Source organism: Urocitellus parryii, chromosome 1 (assembly GCF_045843805.1).
Source record: "Urocitellus parryii isolate mUroPar1 chromosome 1, mUroPar1.hap1, whole genome shotgun sequence".
NCBI classification, from domain to species: Eukaryota; Metazoa; Chordata; class Mammalia; order Rodentia; family Sciuridae; genus Urocitellus; species Urocitellus parryii.
Genome location: NC_135531.1, coordinates 172,680,921 through 172,694,145, shown reverse-complemented (window position 1 = coordinate 172,694,145; position 13,225 = coordinate 172,680,921). Strand labels below are relative to the sequence as shown.

At 44.0% G+C, this 13,225-nt stretch overlaps 1 protein-coding gene across 1 annotated transcript in view; it reads left to right on the top strand.

Annotated features, from left to right (window-relative positions):
* Mgat5 (alpha-1,6-mannosylglycoprotein 6-beta-N-acetylglucosaminyltransferase) overlaps positions 1-13,225 on the top strand; it is a 331,078-nt gene that overhangs the window by 124,735 nt on the left and 193,118 nt on the right. The window contains exon 4 of the mRNA XM_077798161.1: positions 13,057-13,221. Within this exon, the coding sequence (XP_077654287.1) occupies positions 13,057-13,221 (165 nt within the window). The remainder of the gene's footprint in view (positions 1-13,056; positions 13,222-13,225) is intronic.

The following is a 13,225-nucleotide window of genomic DNA, read 5'->3' as shown; positions in this document are numbered from 1 at the left end:
AAGTAAGAGATCACACATCAGTGGACCTCTTCAGGCCATATCCACAATTAACATTTCAGTTTATGTCTACACACACACACACACACACACGCACATACACACACATATTTATACATGTGTTTTCTGAATTAAAAAAAAAATGAGGCTCCACTTTGAGAGCCCACACTGGAAAATTGGGTAGTTTCTCAGAATAGTATAAGTCACACTAGAGGAAAAACAAAAAGAACAGACAGGCACCATTGGTGTTGCCAATGTGGATGATGTAACAGGTGGCGATGCTGTTTCCAATTTTTTTGGTTTATATGCTCCTTGTTCCACCTTTGGGAGAAAAGGAGAGTAAGTGTAGCAATTTCCTCCTCCTGTTTATCTCAGTCTGTCAAACCTTTTACATGGACAGGAAGAAGCTATGTAAGTGGTACACTTACAGACTTTCAATTTCACTGGTTGACTTTTTTTTGTTTGAGATGTTTAGCAGCACCCAAGAAACAAACAGAGGGAAGGCTTCCTCTATACTGTAAAGCACAATGATCTGGTCTTAGCTTTTCAGCCCTACAGAGAGATTATTCTTTCTAAAAAGTTACCAAAGAGAGCAAAGTAGTTTGTTAGAATTTCAACCACCTTGCATGCTTACAATCATAGGAATTTGTATCTCTCAGAAGCTAAAGGAATTATTTATTCCAACCTGGTCCTTTTATAGATGAATCTTCGTGAAGTTATTCATCTTGTTCTCAAAAACAGAAGAGAGTCAGATAGGCCTCATCAGCAAGTCTAACTCACATTGCTAGTGTTCTTTCATCAGATGAACCTGATATATCAAAGTGGTCTTTGCAGCTGAGTTTCTGGAATTTAATTGGACTGAAGTGTGTTTGTGCTAGAGGTATTTGGGATCCCTGTGTGGTGAGATCCTGCTAATATAAGGCTTTCTCATCTGTTGTTATTGGGCCCTAGGGCTAGATGTGTCTTTATTGTGGGAGGTTGTTCATGCAAGATAAGATTTTAGCAATAGATGCCAGTAGCACCTCCCTGGATTTAACAATAAAACATGGCTTCAGTGTGAGGGAATAATGGCTCCCCTCTCTGCTACTTTGGAGAATCATTGCTCCAAGAGTAGAAACAGCAAGCAGAATCTGACACCATCTTCTTACAGATGTTCTCAAGCAGATAACTCTGTGTGTGTGTGTGTGTGTGTGTGTGTTTCTGGGGATTGAACCCAGGGCCTTGTGCATGTAAGACAAGTACTCTACCAACTGCGCTATAGCCCAGATAACTATTTTTTGTTATTTCAGTTTGGCCACCAAGTTTGATCTATGGACCAAGTTCAGACTGCTGCTTACTTGTGCAAATAGAGTTTTATTGGAACATAGCCACTAGCATTTGTTTATAACAAATTCAATATAAGATAAACACAGTAATACCAGTATTTATTTCGCAAAACATCTTATATATTTTGAATCCATCGTTCAGTAATCACCATAGGTCATTCTTAACATTCATCTGGTCGTGTTACTCATAGACTCAATGGTTTCCCAGGACCCTGGTGGTCTAAGGCAGAGTCAGCAACCTATGGCCTGTGGCCCAACTCCTCCTTGCTACCAGTTTTTATCAATAAAGTTTATTAGAATACAGCCATGCCCATTTGTTTATGTATTAGTTGCCACCGAGCCTGCACAACCTAAAATATTGATTGTCGGATCCTTTATCAAAACGACTTGTCGGTCCCAACCTAGATAGTCTTTGGGTGAGTCTTCTTATCTTGTAGGGTGTGTGTGTGTGTGTGTGTGTGTGTGTGTGAGTGAGAGAGAGAGAGAGAGAGAGAGAGAGAGAGAGAGAGAGAGAGATGTATGTATGTATGTGTATTTTCTAAGTGTTTCTCATCCCTGTGTGTGTTTGGATCCCCTTCATTAGGAGCACATCCAAAGCAGTGTTCCTCTGCCCTCTGGAAACACTGTTTCTGAGTGACAGGTCAAGAATCACAGCAGTTATTATGGTGAGTTGGGGAGCTAGACAGTATGACTTTGCCACATCCTGTCTGCATAGTTTGGGCCCTACAGGCACAAACTACTTCTAAAGTGATGTACCAGTACCTCTCTCACCAGGGACTGTGTTGCTTGTACAAGGTGCTGCGTGTCAGCAGCCTGGCATGTGCCTGCTAGTGCTGTTAGTTTGAGTTGTACTCAAACAGTAACACAGATGGCCTCCAACTTAAAATTGTTCCACTTTCTGACGATGCAAAAGCATACACGTAAACTATTCTTTTACTTTCAGTGCAGTATTGAATAAACTACATGAAATATTCAACACATTATTGTAAAATAGGATTTGTGTTTGATGATTTTGCTTAGGGAGGCTAGGCTAAGCTGTGATGTTTGATAGGTTAGGTGTATTAAATGCATTTTCAACTAATGTTGTTCTCAACTTATGGATTTATTAGGATATAACCCCATTGCAGGGGGAGGAACATCTGTAGAAGTGTCAAAGTGTAGCTCCTAACCTACTCTCCACCAATTCTGGTTCTGCTAATTTGAAAAGAAACTTCTGGACTTTGTTGGGACTTAGGAATTCAAAAGTGCCATCTGGAAGTTCTCCTGGCAGACTGTGTGGCACGGTCAAGAGCATTCATTCCTGGGGTGCGGAGGGCATTTCTCTGTCAGTTCAGAAAGAGGTGTGTTGGCTTTTGTCTCCCAACCACATGTGAAGCCAGAGCTCTGCAGTACAGCCTCGTCTGCATCTCTTTGTCCAGCATCGCTGGGGCCATGCCTATCAGGACATCATGGGAATTGTGGCACAAATGGTGCCACTTGCCCCAGTCAATGCCGTTTTTGTTTCTGAGGTGAATTGATCTCTGTTTCTAATGACCTGACCCAAATTCTGATCCCCAGTGATCCCCTCTTATCTAAAATGGCAGACCTGGTCCACTTTGGTTCTCTTGGGAACAGTAATGGAAACCTGAGGCCAGGTGGGTGTGAGATTCCCCCTTGTGGTTCAACTACTCGTTGTTAACTCTGCCATGTCTCACCTGCTGGCTTCTCTGGACACTGGGGCACTGTCCTGGGAAGGTCAGTAGCTGGACTAACATTCCATAGCCATTCAGCTTCTCTCTGCCACTCCCACCACATCACACTTGCCTGGCTCCTTCTTGCCCTCCAGACTTTGTAGCCTGCCCTTTCTTGCCTTCTGCTTTTCTCCTCATTTTCTGAGCTGCTTAGGCCTAGACTTTTCCTTTCTCCTGGCTCTTATCCTTGAAGCCTGGCACTGGGGTAATGTCTCTGTTGGCTGGTGTATGCCAAGTGCTGTCTAGGTTCTACTCCTACAGTGGGAAAAAGATGGATGATGTTCCTGCTCTCATGGATGTGGTTGTTTTCTTTGGAGAGAAAAAAATAATAAGAGAATGTCAGATAGTAGTAAATTCCTAGGGGAAAGTAACAAAGAAGGAATGTAATTTTTAAAAGTATCCAAGGGGCTTGGAAGGTCAGAGAAGGCCCCTCTTGAAAGGTGTCTTTTAACCTGAATGACAAAAGGAACAGCCAGGTGTGGGGTTGGAAGAGAGAGGTTGAGGCAGAGCATCTGGGACAGCTGTACCAGACCCTGAGGCTGTCACACGCATTCAAGGGAGAAATGGAAGTTGCAGCATCTGGCCAAAGTGAGTAAGGAGCAACATGGGAGGTGGTGAGGTCTGAGAAGTGGGCAGTGTGCACAGGGCCCTGCAGGCTGTGGGTCTCAGTGTGATGGGTGAGAGGGTGGGAGAGGCAGTGGAGATGGAGGTTCTCATGGGTGGACCAGGCCTTGGCCTCACCCTCTGACTCTGACCACTGCTGTTTTAATCAGCTTTTTCATCACTGTGACCAAAAGACCAGACCAAAATGATTAGAAGAGGGAAAGTTTCTTTGGTGCTCAGGGTTTCAGAGGTCTCAGTTCCTAGATGGCTCATTCCGTTGCTCTGGGCCCAAGGTGGAGCAGCACATCAAGGCAGAGGAAAAGCAGCTCAGAATGTGGCAACAAGGAAGCAGAGAGAGCTCTGCTCTCCAGAGACAAAATATAAACCCCAAAGGCACACCCCCAGTGACCTGGGGCCACACCCTACCAGCCTTCAGTTACCACCCAGTTAATCCCTATTGCGGATGAATGCACTGGTTAGGTTAAGGCTCTCATAACCCAATCACTCCACCTCTAAATTTTCTTGCATTGTCTCACATGAGCTTTTGTGGGACACTTCTTATCTAAATCATAACAACAGCCATGTCTGTGGGAGGAACAAAGGTAACAAGGAAGGAATGAATTTCTCCATTTTTGTAAGGAGGCATATGGTGGTGGGAGAGAGGGGAACCAGCAAAGGGCTTTGGTTACAGGGAGCAGTGGAGAGGTAACTGCTTTGGGCTTGCAGTGGCCCTCAGTGGCCTGGGAGCTTATGTCTAAGATGCTGGTCCCATTTAAGGCTGCCAGAGGGTAGCCGCTGCCCTGAGTTGCAGACCTAGATGATGTTCCAAGACTGACGAGAGCTTTAACCAGTGTTTCCACCTCTCCTATGAAAAAAGGAGGGGAGGAAAGAGTTTGTATGATTTCATGAAAGATGCAAGCCTGGAAGGGGTTTTGTTTTGTTTTCATTTACTTTTTTTTTTTTTTTTTTTTGTCTCTGTTGTCTCTGTTGCTACAAATAGGATTGAGGCACCGTTCTGGGAACTCTGGGACTTTTGTTGGGTATTATGGAAAACCACCATTGCCAAGGCAGAAATTCCCTCCCTGGAGGGAAAATGGCACTGTTCTGGGAGTGAAACTGGTTGGGGAGAAAATGAGCCAAGCTGGTTGGTGCTGTCTGAGGAGGCCTCCTTGTTGTGGTTGGTGTGATTACAGAAAAGGCTTTCTGCTTTAGAAAGCTTGTGACCTAAAAACGGGTGTCTTGGGGCTGAGGCTTTTCCAGCCATGCTGTGACAGAGATCAGCTCATTCCACTTTCCCATCCAAGCCAGGCCAAGTTCACAAGCGTGCCCAGCCCAGCCCAGCCCAGCCTGAGGTCTGAGGAAACCTCTGGAGTGTTTAAGACAGGAGTCAGGTTGGAAGATGGGGTCCACCCTTCCGTTCCCATCCCCCAAACCTTTTCTTTCATGCCATGCCACCACTTCAAGTCTGGGTGTGCACGTGTGTGGCATTTGCATCTCAGGCTCAGAGAGTCCTCCCTTTACCTCATGACCGAAGCTCTCTTCCCTACTGACTCAGGGTTCCCTTTTTGGATCAGAACCAGCTGGTATCTAGGGAAGCGCTGGCCCTTTTCACATCAGCCTGGGACCACAAGGCCATCTGGGTGTGGCTAAGCATTTTCCCCATGTCCCAGTCTGTGCATTTTCTTCCCTCCATCTTTCTTTTTCTTCTCCTGTTCTCTGTTATGGAGGAAGCTGCCTGACTTCTTTCACAGGAGGCCTGTCCCACGGTCGTGTCTCTGCCTGACCCTCAAGCCATGAGCCGCACATAGCATCTGTGCCATCATCTCTCTTCCCCGTGGAGGACCCAAGCCCCCAAGGAGCAGGGCCTTTGGTCTGTGTTATCCCCTACTGTGCCCCATGCTTTGCCCATCATGCCTGGCACATAGTAGGGACCATGATGAATAGGGTCACCACCCCCACCCTCAGGACCCTATCTGTGTGGTATGGGTACAGCTGGGACTGATTTGAGAATTAACAGGAATGTTTTCAGTGAAGCAGGAAATGGGAGAAATTCCCTGTGGACTCCACATCCAGGAGGCTCCAAGTAGTTATTATGTGTGATCCTGACATGGGAACCAGTATTTATTCTGGAAGGTGGTTAGAGGCTGTTTCCATGTGTGGTGGAGCAGGAGGAGCTCACTCCACACTAGATGTATGAGCAAGACCCTGATCTTTTTAAAGTCTTCTTCCCCTTCTGTGAAGTGGTGGATGTATTATCACTTCCCTCACAGGACTTTAGGGATCACAGCTGACCATGAAAGATCAGTAAAAGGCATTTGTTGCTGTGAGTGAGTTGTTGCCACCCCCAGCCTGGAGGTACCTACATCTATTAACATCCATCCAAAGCTGCCAGCGTGCAGGGTTTAAACACAGAGCTTCAGGGATCTTTGTATGTAGCTGTCCTTAGCATTGGCAGGGATGGGCGGAACTAGAATGGGAGGAAATCATAATCTGCTGCAGGGGAAAGGAGGCTTGCCACCTACATCCCAAATAATACGTGAATGTCATTAGCATGTTCAAAGAGAAGGTTTTCCTTTGATAAGCTGGGTGTGGTCAAGCTCATCTTTGAATCTTAGAGGGCAGTGTTGGTGGTACTGTGTCTGATAAGGGGTGTGAGAAAGAGCAGAATGCAAGGGACAACATGGTTAGGCAGTCATGTTGGGGCCCTGGGGTGACAATGGCCTTGACTTCACAGCATTTGTGAGCCCTAATCTCTTACAAAACAAGAACCAGAATGTATTGGTCTTATTCCATGCAACTGGTGAGGTATTAGGAAAAGGCAGAGAACAGTCCAGGAACTCTGTTCTGGTTATTTACAGATTCCATAAGCACTGACAGCCTTATGTTTGCTCTTTTTCTGAGACTCTGCAGTTTAGAAAGTTCCCTGGAACACTATATGACACCCCTGTGGCACCTAAGAAATAGCATTCACATCTAGAGCCATGGTCAAGGAATTTGAGCATCTGAGCTGCACTTTCACTTTGGTGTGATAGCTCTATAACTTCCAAGTGCAGGCTCCAACTTGTGCCCACAGCAGGGTAACTGGCACATTCAAATGAGAGTAGTCAGTGAGTTTATTGAGCTGTTTCTGGGGGTGTGGTCTTACCTGCCATTAGGGCACTTGTGGCCAGCTTCCTTGAATTCTCAAGGGTAGAATGCACTAGGCCATCTGCATGTTTAAAATAGAATTTCCTAACCAATGTCACTTTGAAAGTAGAGTTTTTATATAAATTGAGAGCATGTGAGGAAGCATAAAAAAGAATACAAAAACAAATACTCCTTAGCCCCAAACCCAGATCTTAACTGCTAATAAAATTTAGAATTCTCTCCAATGCCCACACTCTTTTTAATGCAGATAGTCTCTACGTGTGCATATGCATGTATATGTATATATATGGGTACTTTTAAAAAAATCATATTTTATATACACCTTTGAATGCTTATCTTTGTTATATATCCTCATGCAACTAGGTAATTTGATGAATGTTCATTTTTCCCTAGTTTGTCCATCTACTCAATAAATATTTATTGAGCTCCTGGCCTTTATGGTTATTGTCCATAAACAGAAATGACAAGACAGACGTCTGCCTTCCCTGAGTTTACAATCTAGTGGTTTATTCTACCTTATGAATGGGTGACATAATATAATTTGATCTTTTTTGTTGTGTGCCTGAGTAGTTTCCAGTTCTTATTTGTAGTAAATAACACTGTTTTCTTTTGTAAATGGCACTGCTTTGAATGTCCTTGTACATAACGAATGGACTGTATTTTTGGTCATTTCTGTAACAGTATTATCTTTCTGTGGAAAGATCACTTTAAAATTAATTTAGAAACATATAATTGATGAAACTTGACATGCCTGGCAGTCAATGGAAATAAGAGGTTGAGGTTAATTCTTTTTTCATTAGCACCTTCCTTTCTCATCAACGCCCTGTCTTTGCTGTCTTTGCCAGTTTCTCCAGAGCAGCAACTGAAGCTGCTCTGTGGTTCTGTTTTTCACACTCTGTCTCCCAGGGCAGCCGTGGTGAAGAGGGATTTGAGTTAGGAGTGAGCACAGATGTGAATTATTTTTGTCAGCTCAGATGTTAAGTCCTTGTTCATTGCATCATTGGTTTTGTGCCATGAAATTGTGGTGGCCACACCTTTGAAGCACACATCAATCTAGCCTTTCCTTACAACCCTTGACAGGTGGCGTCTGTGGATTGTGATGTAGTGCTTTGGAAGATGAGAATTGGCAAGGCTGAGGACCACTCTTGTGGAAGCATTTCTCAGGGCAAATGGGGTGGACTACACCAAGGTTTTCTTGGTGATTTCTACCATATCAATGGACTCGAGGGTGGAAAAAATCATGTTTTACCACCCAGTCTCGGCTTTAGTGGATAGGTCGATAACTCCAATCTACCAGCAAGGTTCCCTTTTCTTCTGAGATTCTGCCTCCTTGGATTCTACATGTGGCTGGTAGAGATATCTTCATGGCTGTCCTGGTCAAGGCTGAGCCAGCAACTCACAGCCCTCTGTATCCCTAGTGTCCTGGTTTCCTGGGAATGAAAACTTACAGACGCTGACAGAGCACCTGTTCTAATGCAATCTAATTGATCTCACCATTTATCAAGGAACTTCAGGCATGGCGGGAACTAAAGCCTCCTTTCCCCAAAGGGGCATTTTAAGTGGGTTCAACTACTTTGATCTCATCTTTATCATGTACAATGAGTTCTAGGAACACAAAATTGCAGTAGTAATGTCAGGATTAAATTTTTATTGCTAAGGCTTTGAAACACAAACAAAATTTTAAAAGCTCATTAGTGACTGAAAATTATAATCCTGCTGAGGGCACATTTTACTGCTATAATAACTATAAAACACAATGATAAATATGAAATATTATACTAGAATTTGGAGGGATATTTTCACCCTCATTGTCTTATTAAACTCAGTAGAAATTATTTTTTGGTGTATAGTCTTATTGTATAAACAGGTTATCATTAAGACTAAACAAAAAATATTCTGTTTAAAATCAAAATAAAGCTAGTAACAGTTTTTGCAGGTTGAACTGTAAAATACAAAGGTGAGAAATAACTTCATCATCTGGAAAGATAGTTTTGTCTTTATTTGTGGGAGGACATAGTTTGTCTCCTTGTTCATTCACCCCTTCACTTTTACAAAGCATATTTATTGAGTACCATAATATACCTGGCACTGTGCTTAGTGAGTAAAGATGCCAGATAGGCTTGGTGTCATCTTTATCTTTGTGTTTCTCATTAACAATGTCTTTAATCTTGGAGTACTTTGAAATAGTAACTCAGATTGCTAGTTGACTTGAAAATGAACTCTTTTTTTTCTCTCATGTTGGGAGAGAAAATGTGTTTACCCAGGGAAAGTACCTAGAGAGTCCAATGTTTTTGGCCACTCAGTAGTTCTTCCTCACTTTAAGGCAGTAGCTGTGGAAAGGGAGATATATAATATGTATAAATATTATATATATATTAATTTTTTTTTGGGGGGTCTCCAGCTGAACATCAGAGACTCTGTCAGGAGGATGGAGTTGCCACAGGACATTGGTATCACCAAATCTTGAAGGTGTAACAGTGATAGAATCCCAAAGGGAGGGTTCAGAGACTCCTGCTGACAGGTCCATGGTGATCCTTACAAGGCAACATGGTAGACAAAAACCATTTGTTCAGGAACCAGACTATTTCCATCCTAGGACCCCAATAACCTGGGGAAAATTACTTAGCTTCTCTGTGCTGTGACTGACTTGTCTAATGGGGATGGGAATAACCATGAGTTCCTCCTAGGTCTTGACAGAATTAAATGAGTTTATTTGTGTACAGTGCTCAGCGCAGAGAGACTGGCTCACAGAACTCTAAGTGGTGGTGGTGTTGGGGCGGTAGTTGTGAGGATGAGCATCAACATCCTCCTCCTCATTGATTTCTTTATTACTTTCTGTCACAGTCACTGTCGGTCAATCAGTGGCAGGCAGTAATCAGTAAGGTAGTAGGTCTCATTTCCCAGGGGACTGCGGTTCGAGAATTGAGGGAGAATATCTTGCTGGGTGTTAATGCAACTGTGTTGCTCCAGTGACTCTCACCTGTAAGTATTGGTTGGAGATTGTCCAGTTGTCCTGTTGTCTTCTAACATGGTTCCCAATGGTCACCAGCCCTTGGGAGCTCATCTGCACTGGCTCATCTTTGATTGGCTCTCTGGGGGAGGCAGACCTTCGTCCTTGCTGCTTGCCCTGATGTTTGCAGTGGTGCCTCTGGTGCCTGGAAGTGACACCTCGTGCAGGTTCTGAGTAGTTTCTCACTCTTGCATCCCTGGTGCATATCCTGCCCACCTCCCAGCCCCCACCCTCACCCCAACACACACACACACACACACACACACACTTCTCTCTTGATAACAGCACAGGGGGACAGTGGAGAAAACAAGGGTTGGGGGATATTCGCAGTTCGGCAATTCTCAAATGGGGCCATTTTGTTCCCCACACCAGGAGATATTTGACAATGTCGGGAGGCACCTTTGGTTGTCATAACTGGGGAATTGCTACTGTCAATTAGTTGGTAGAAGTAGTAAAGCTGCCGAAGCTCCTACAATGCACAGGACAGTCCCCATATCAATGACTGATGTGGCCCATGGTGTCAGTCATGCTGAGGTTGAGAGACACAGGGTTAGCCCATGCCTGAGGGGGGACCTGGGCTTCAGTGTCTGGTTAACAACAGTTGCTAGTAACAGTTAAATGCTGTTTTAACACCGGTTCTAGTTGACTGGTGATACAGGCTCCAGGCAGAGTTTGGAGATGGGGAGATTGATATCCTGCATCTGAGGAGTGTTTGCTTCTGCTGAGCTTAGCCACCTCTCAGTGGCACAATTGTCCCTGTCTGCATGGCTAGCCTCCAGTAATCTCCAGAACTCAGGAGAGCCAGTTAATGCATTCAACACAGCTACAGAGCAGAGCAGGTGACTGACTCCCACCATCCATGCCAGCTAATGACGTGCCAGGGACGCACTGAGTCATGCTATAGCCAGGGAGGAGCATGATCTCATGACCCTTCGGATTAAGTAACAAAGCTTTGCATCACCCAAGGAGAGACTTCTTTAGGAAGGATGAGAGCATGTTCCAGAGGGAATTTTTATTTTATTTATACAGGTAATAGGGAGTTTTGCCTTGGTAATTATGTGCCAGGCATTACTTGGCATTTGGTAAACATTAACAAATTAATGCTTGGTGGTTTTTTTTTTTTTTTCTGCCTTTACTTCTTCTTTTGGTGGTTCTGAGATCAAACTCGGGACCTACCACTAAGCTACACCCCCAGGCCTCCTTGAGTGCTCATTATGAAACCAAACCTGTTCTTGCCAGCAAAACAGTGCTAAAGGAACAGGAATGGAGAACCAAAACGTGAGCCCAGGAATTCTGGGCCCTTTACCACTATGGGATAGGGGAAAGACTCTGAACTTCATACTTGAACTGTCTCCAAACTTCAGTTTTCTCATCTGTACAGTGGAATTATACTGACCTCAGGGGGAGGCCGTGAGGATCAAACAGGGTTGCTTACCTGTGTGCTTGGTATGTGACCAGCATTAATTCCCCTCCAACCTTTGGTGCTGCAGTCACCATTGCTCCCTGCTGGCCTTTGTGTGTTGCATAATTGTTCTATATTTTGGCTGGTAGGTGTAGACACAAGAAGGGCACTGGGGAGGAACAGGAAACAAAGTATATTATATTCAGAGGTCCTGGAGACTGGCAGCAGGGCACATCATTCAAGGTCATGCAGGAAAGATGCTGGGTTGTGGGCCAAGAGAGGAGTGAGGATATGAATGAGGGGTGGGTTAGTCGCTTGCGTTTATTAAGGTTTCCTTGAGAAGGGAAGGTGGAGCAGGGTGAAGAGATTAGGTTTGGCTAATTTTAATAATCTTGGTGGGCTCTGGGGTGCAGCAGAAATCTCTAGTTTCCTATTATCTGGCCCTGAGGCCATCAAGGCAGAGTTGTGATTATCTCCTGTGTTTGTGTGGGCCAGATAGTGAAGCTGCCTCTGGGTTCCTTGTTTGAATTGTCAAAGGCTTGCTTCAGACTGGGCTTTTCATTATCTCTAAGAATTGGCTAGCTCTTCAGGGACAACCAGAAAGGTTTTTGAAGATGTTAAAATATTAAAACCTATGGGGGGAAAATTTATAATACCTATAGGTAAAATATGCATTGAACAGTAGTAAAATGAGTTTCAAATATTTATTGGAGTGAAAGATCAAAGAAGCTGCTATGGACTTTATCACCATGAAGAAGTTTAATATTTAGCACTGGGATGGAATTATGCCAAGAACCAGACTTTGAGAATAGAACAACTTTCAGGATAAAGATACAGATTTTGTTTCTGTTTAGTTTTCAGTCTGCTTAAGTGAGCCTATCTTTAAACCATTAACAACACAAACTTCCATGTTAATTACACGTCTGGGTTTCCATTCTAATGAGTTTCTCTCTTGGCCTGCATGCAGCTTGGCTGAGGTCCATTGGCTGTGGTTTAGGTGGGGGAACGGACCAGGTGTGGGTTCTGCTCCTGGGCAGATCAGAGCACCTGTTCAGAGGCGTGCTTTGCTCTGTTCTCTGAAGAATGGAAGGTGACACTTCCCATTTGTCTTAATTCAGGGCTCTTCTGTGTCCTGCTGTCCACACTGGGCATTTTTCCCCTGGCCCACTCCCAGTTCATAAGCAGGTCTGGATTCTGTTCACATGGATGACTCTTGTCCATCTGCCTTTCAGACACATACAAGTCAGTATATCTTTCTTTGATGGTTTCCAGAAGACAGGGTCTAGGTTCATTGCCTTTTTTTCCCCTCCCCTGTGGAGTATGTTGCATACAAACTTGGTAACACTTGTATGGGGATGAAGACAGTATTCCTATAGTTCATCCAGAAGGAAGGTCACTGCTTTTTAACAGAGTCAGATGGATAAGAAACAGACTCCACTCATCAATAAAATGTCAGTGCCACGAGAGAATATCCCCAGCATAGATTTTTCTCTTTGGACCTAGTAGCTGGAAATAATTTTATATTACTTCTTGCCACAAAACACATTCTGTAGCAGACTGATTTGTTTCATAGGTCTGGGCTGATTGATGGTGGCTGCTGTCATCTTTAAGATGTGGGTTATTAGGACAGGGTTTTTGCAGAAACATTTTTTCAGAAACATTTGAGCATTTTGTTTTTTGTTTTCAGTGCTAGAGGTCAAACTCAGAACCTTACACATTCTGGGCCGGTGCTTTACCACTGAGTTATATCCCCAGACCACATTTACAAAGTTTTGTCCTCTGTTATGGGTGAGTGAATAGGTACAGAATTTAAAAAAAAAAATTCTGCATTTCCTTTTTCAGACCTGAAGAAAACTCTTGCTGTATTATTGGACAACATTTTGCAGCGTATTGGCAAGCTAGAGTCGAAGGTGGACAATCTCGTTATCAATGGCACAGGAACAAACTCGACCAACTCCACCACAGCTGTTCCCAGCTTGGTAGCCCTTGAGAAAATTAATGTAGCAGGTAA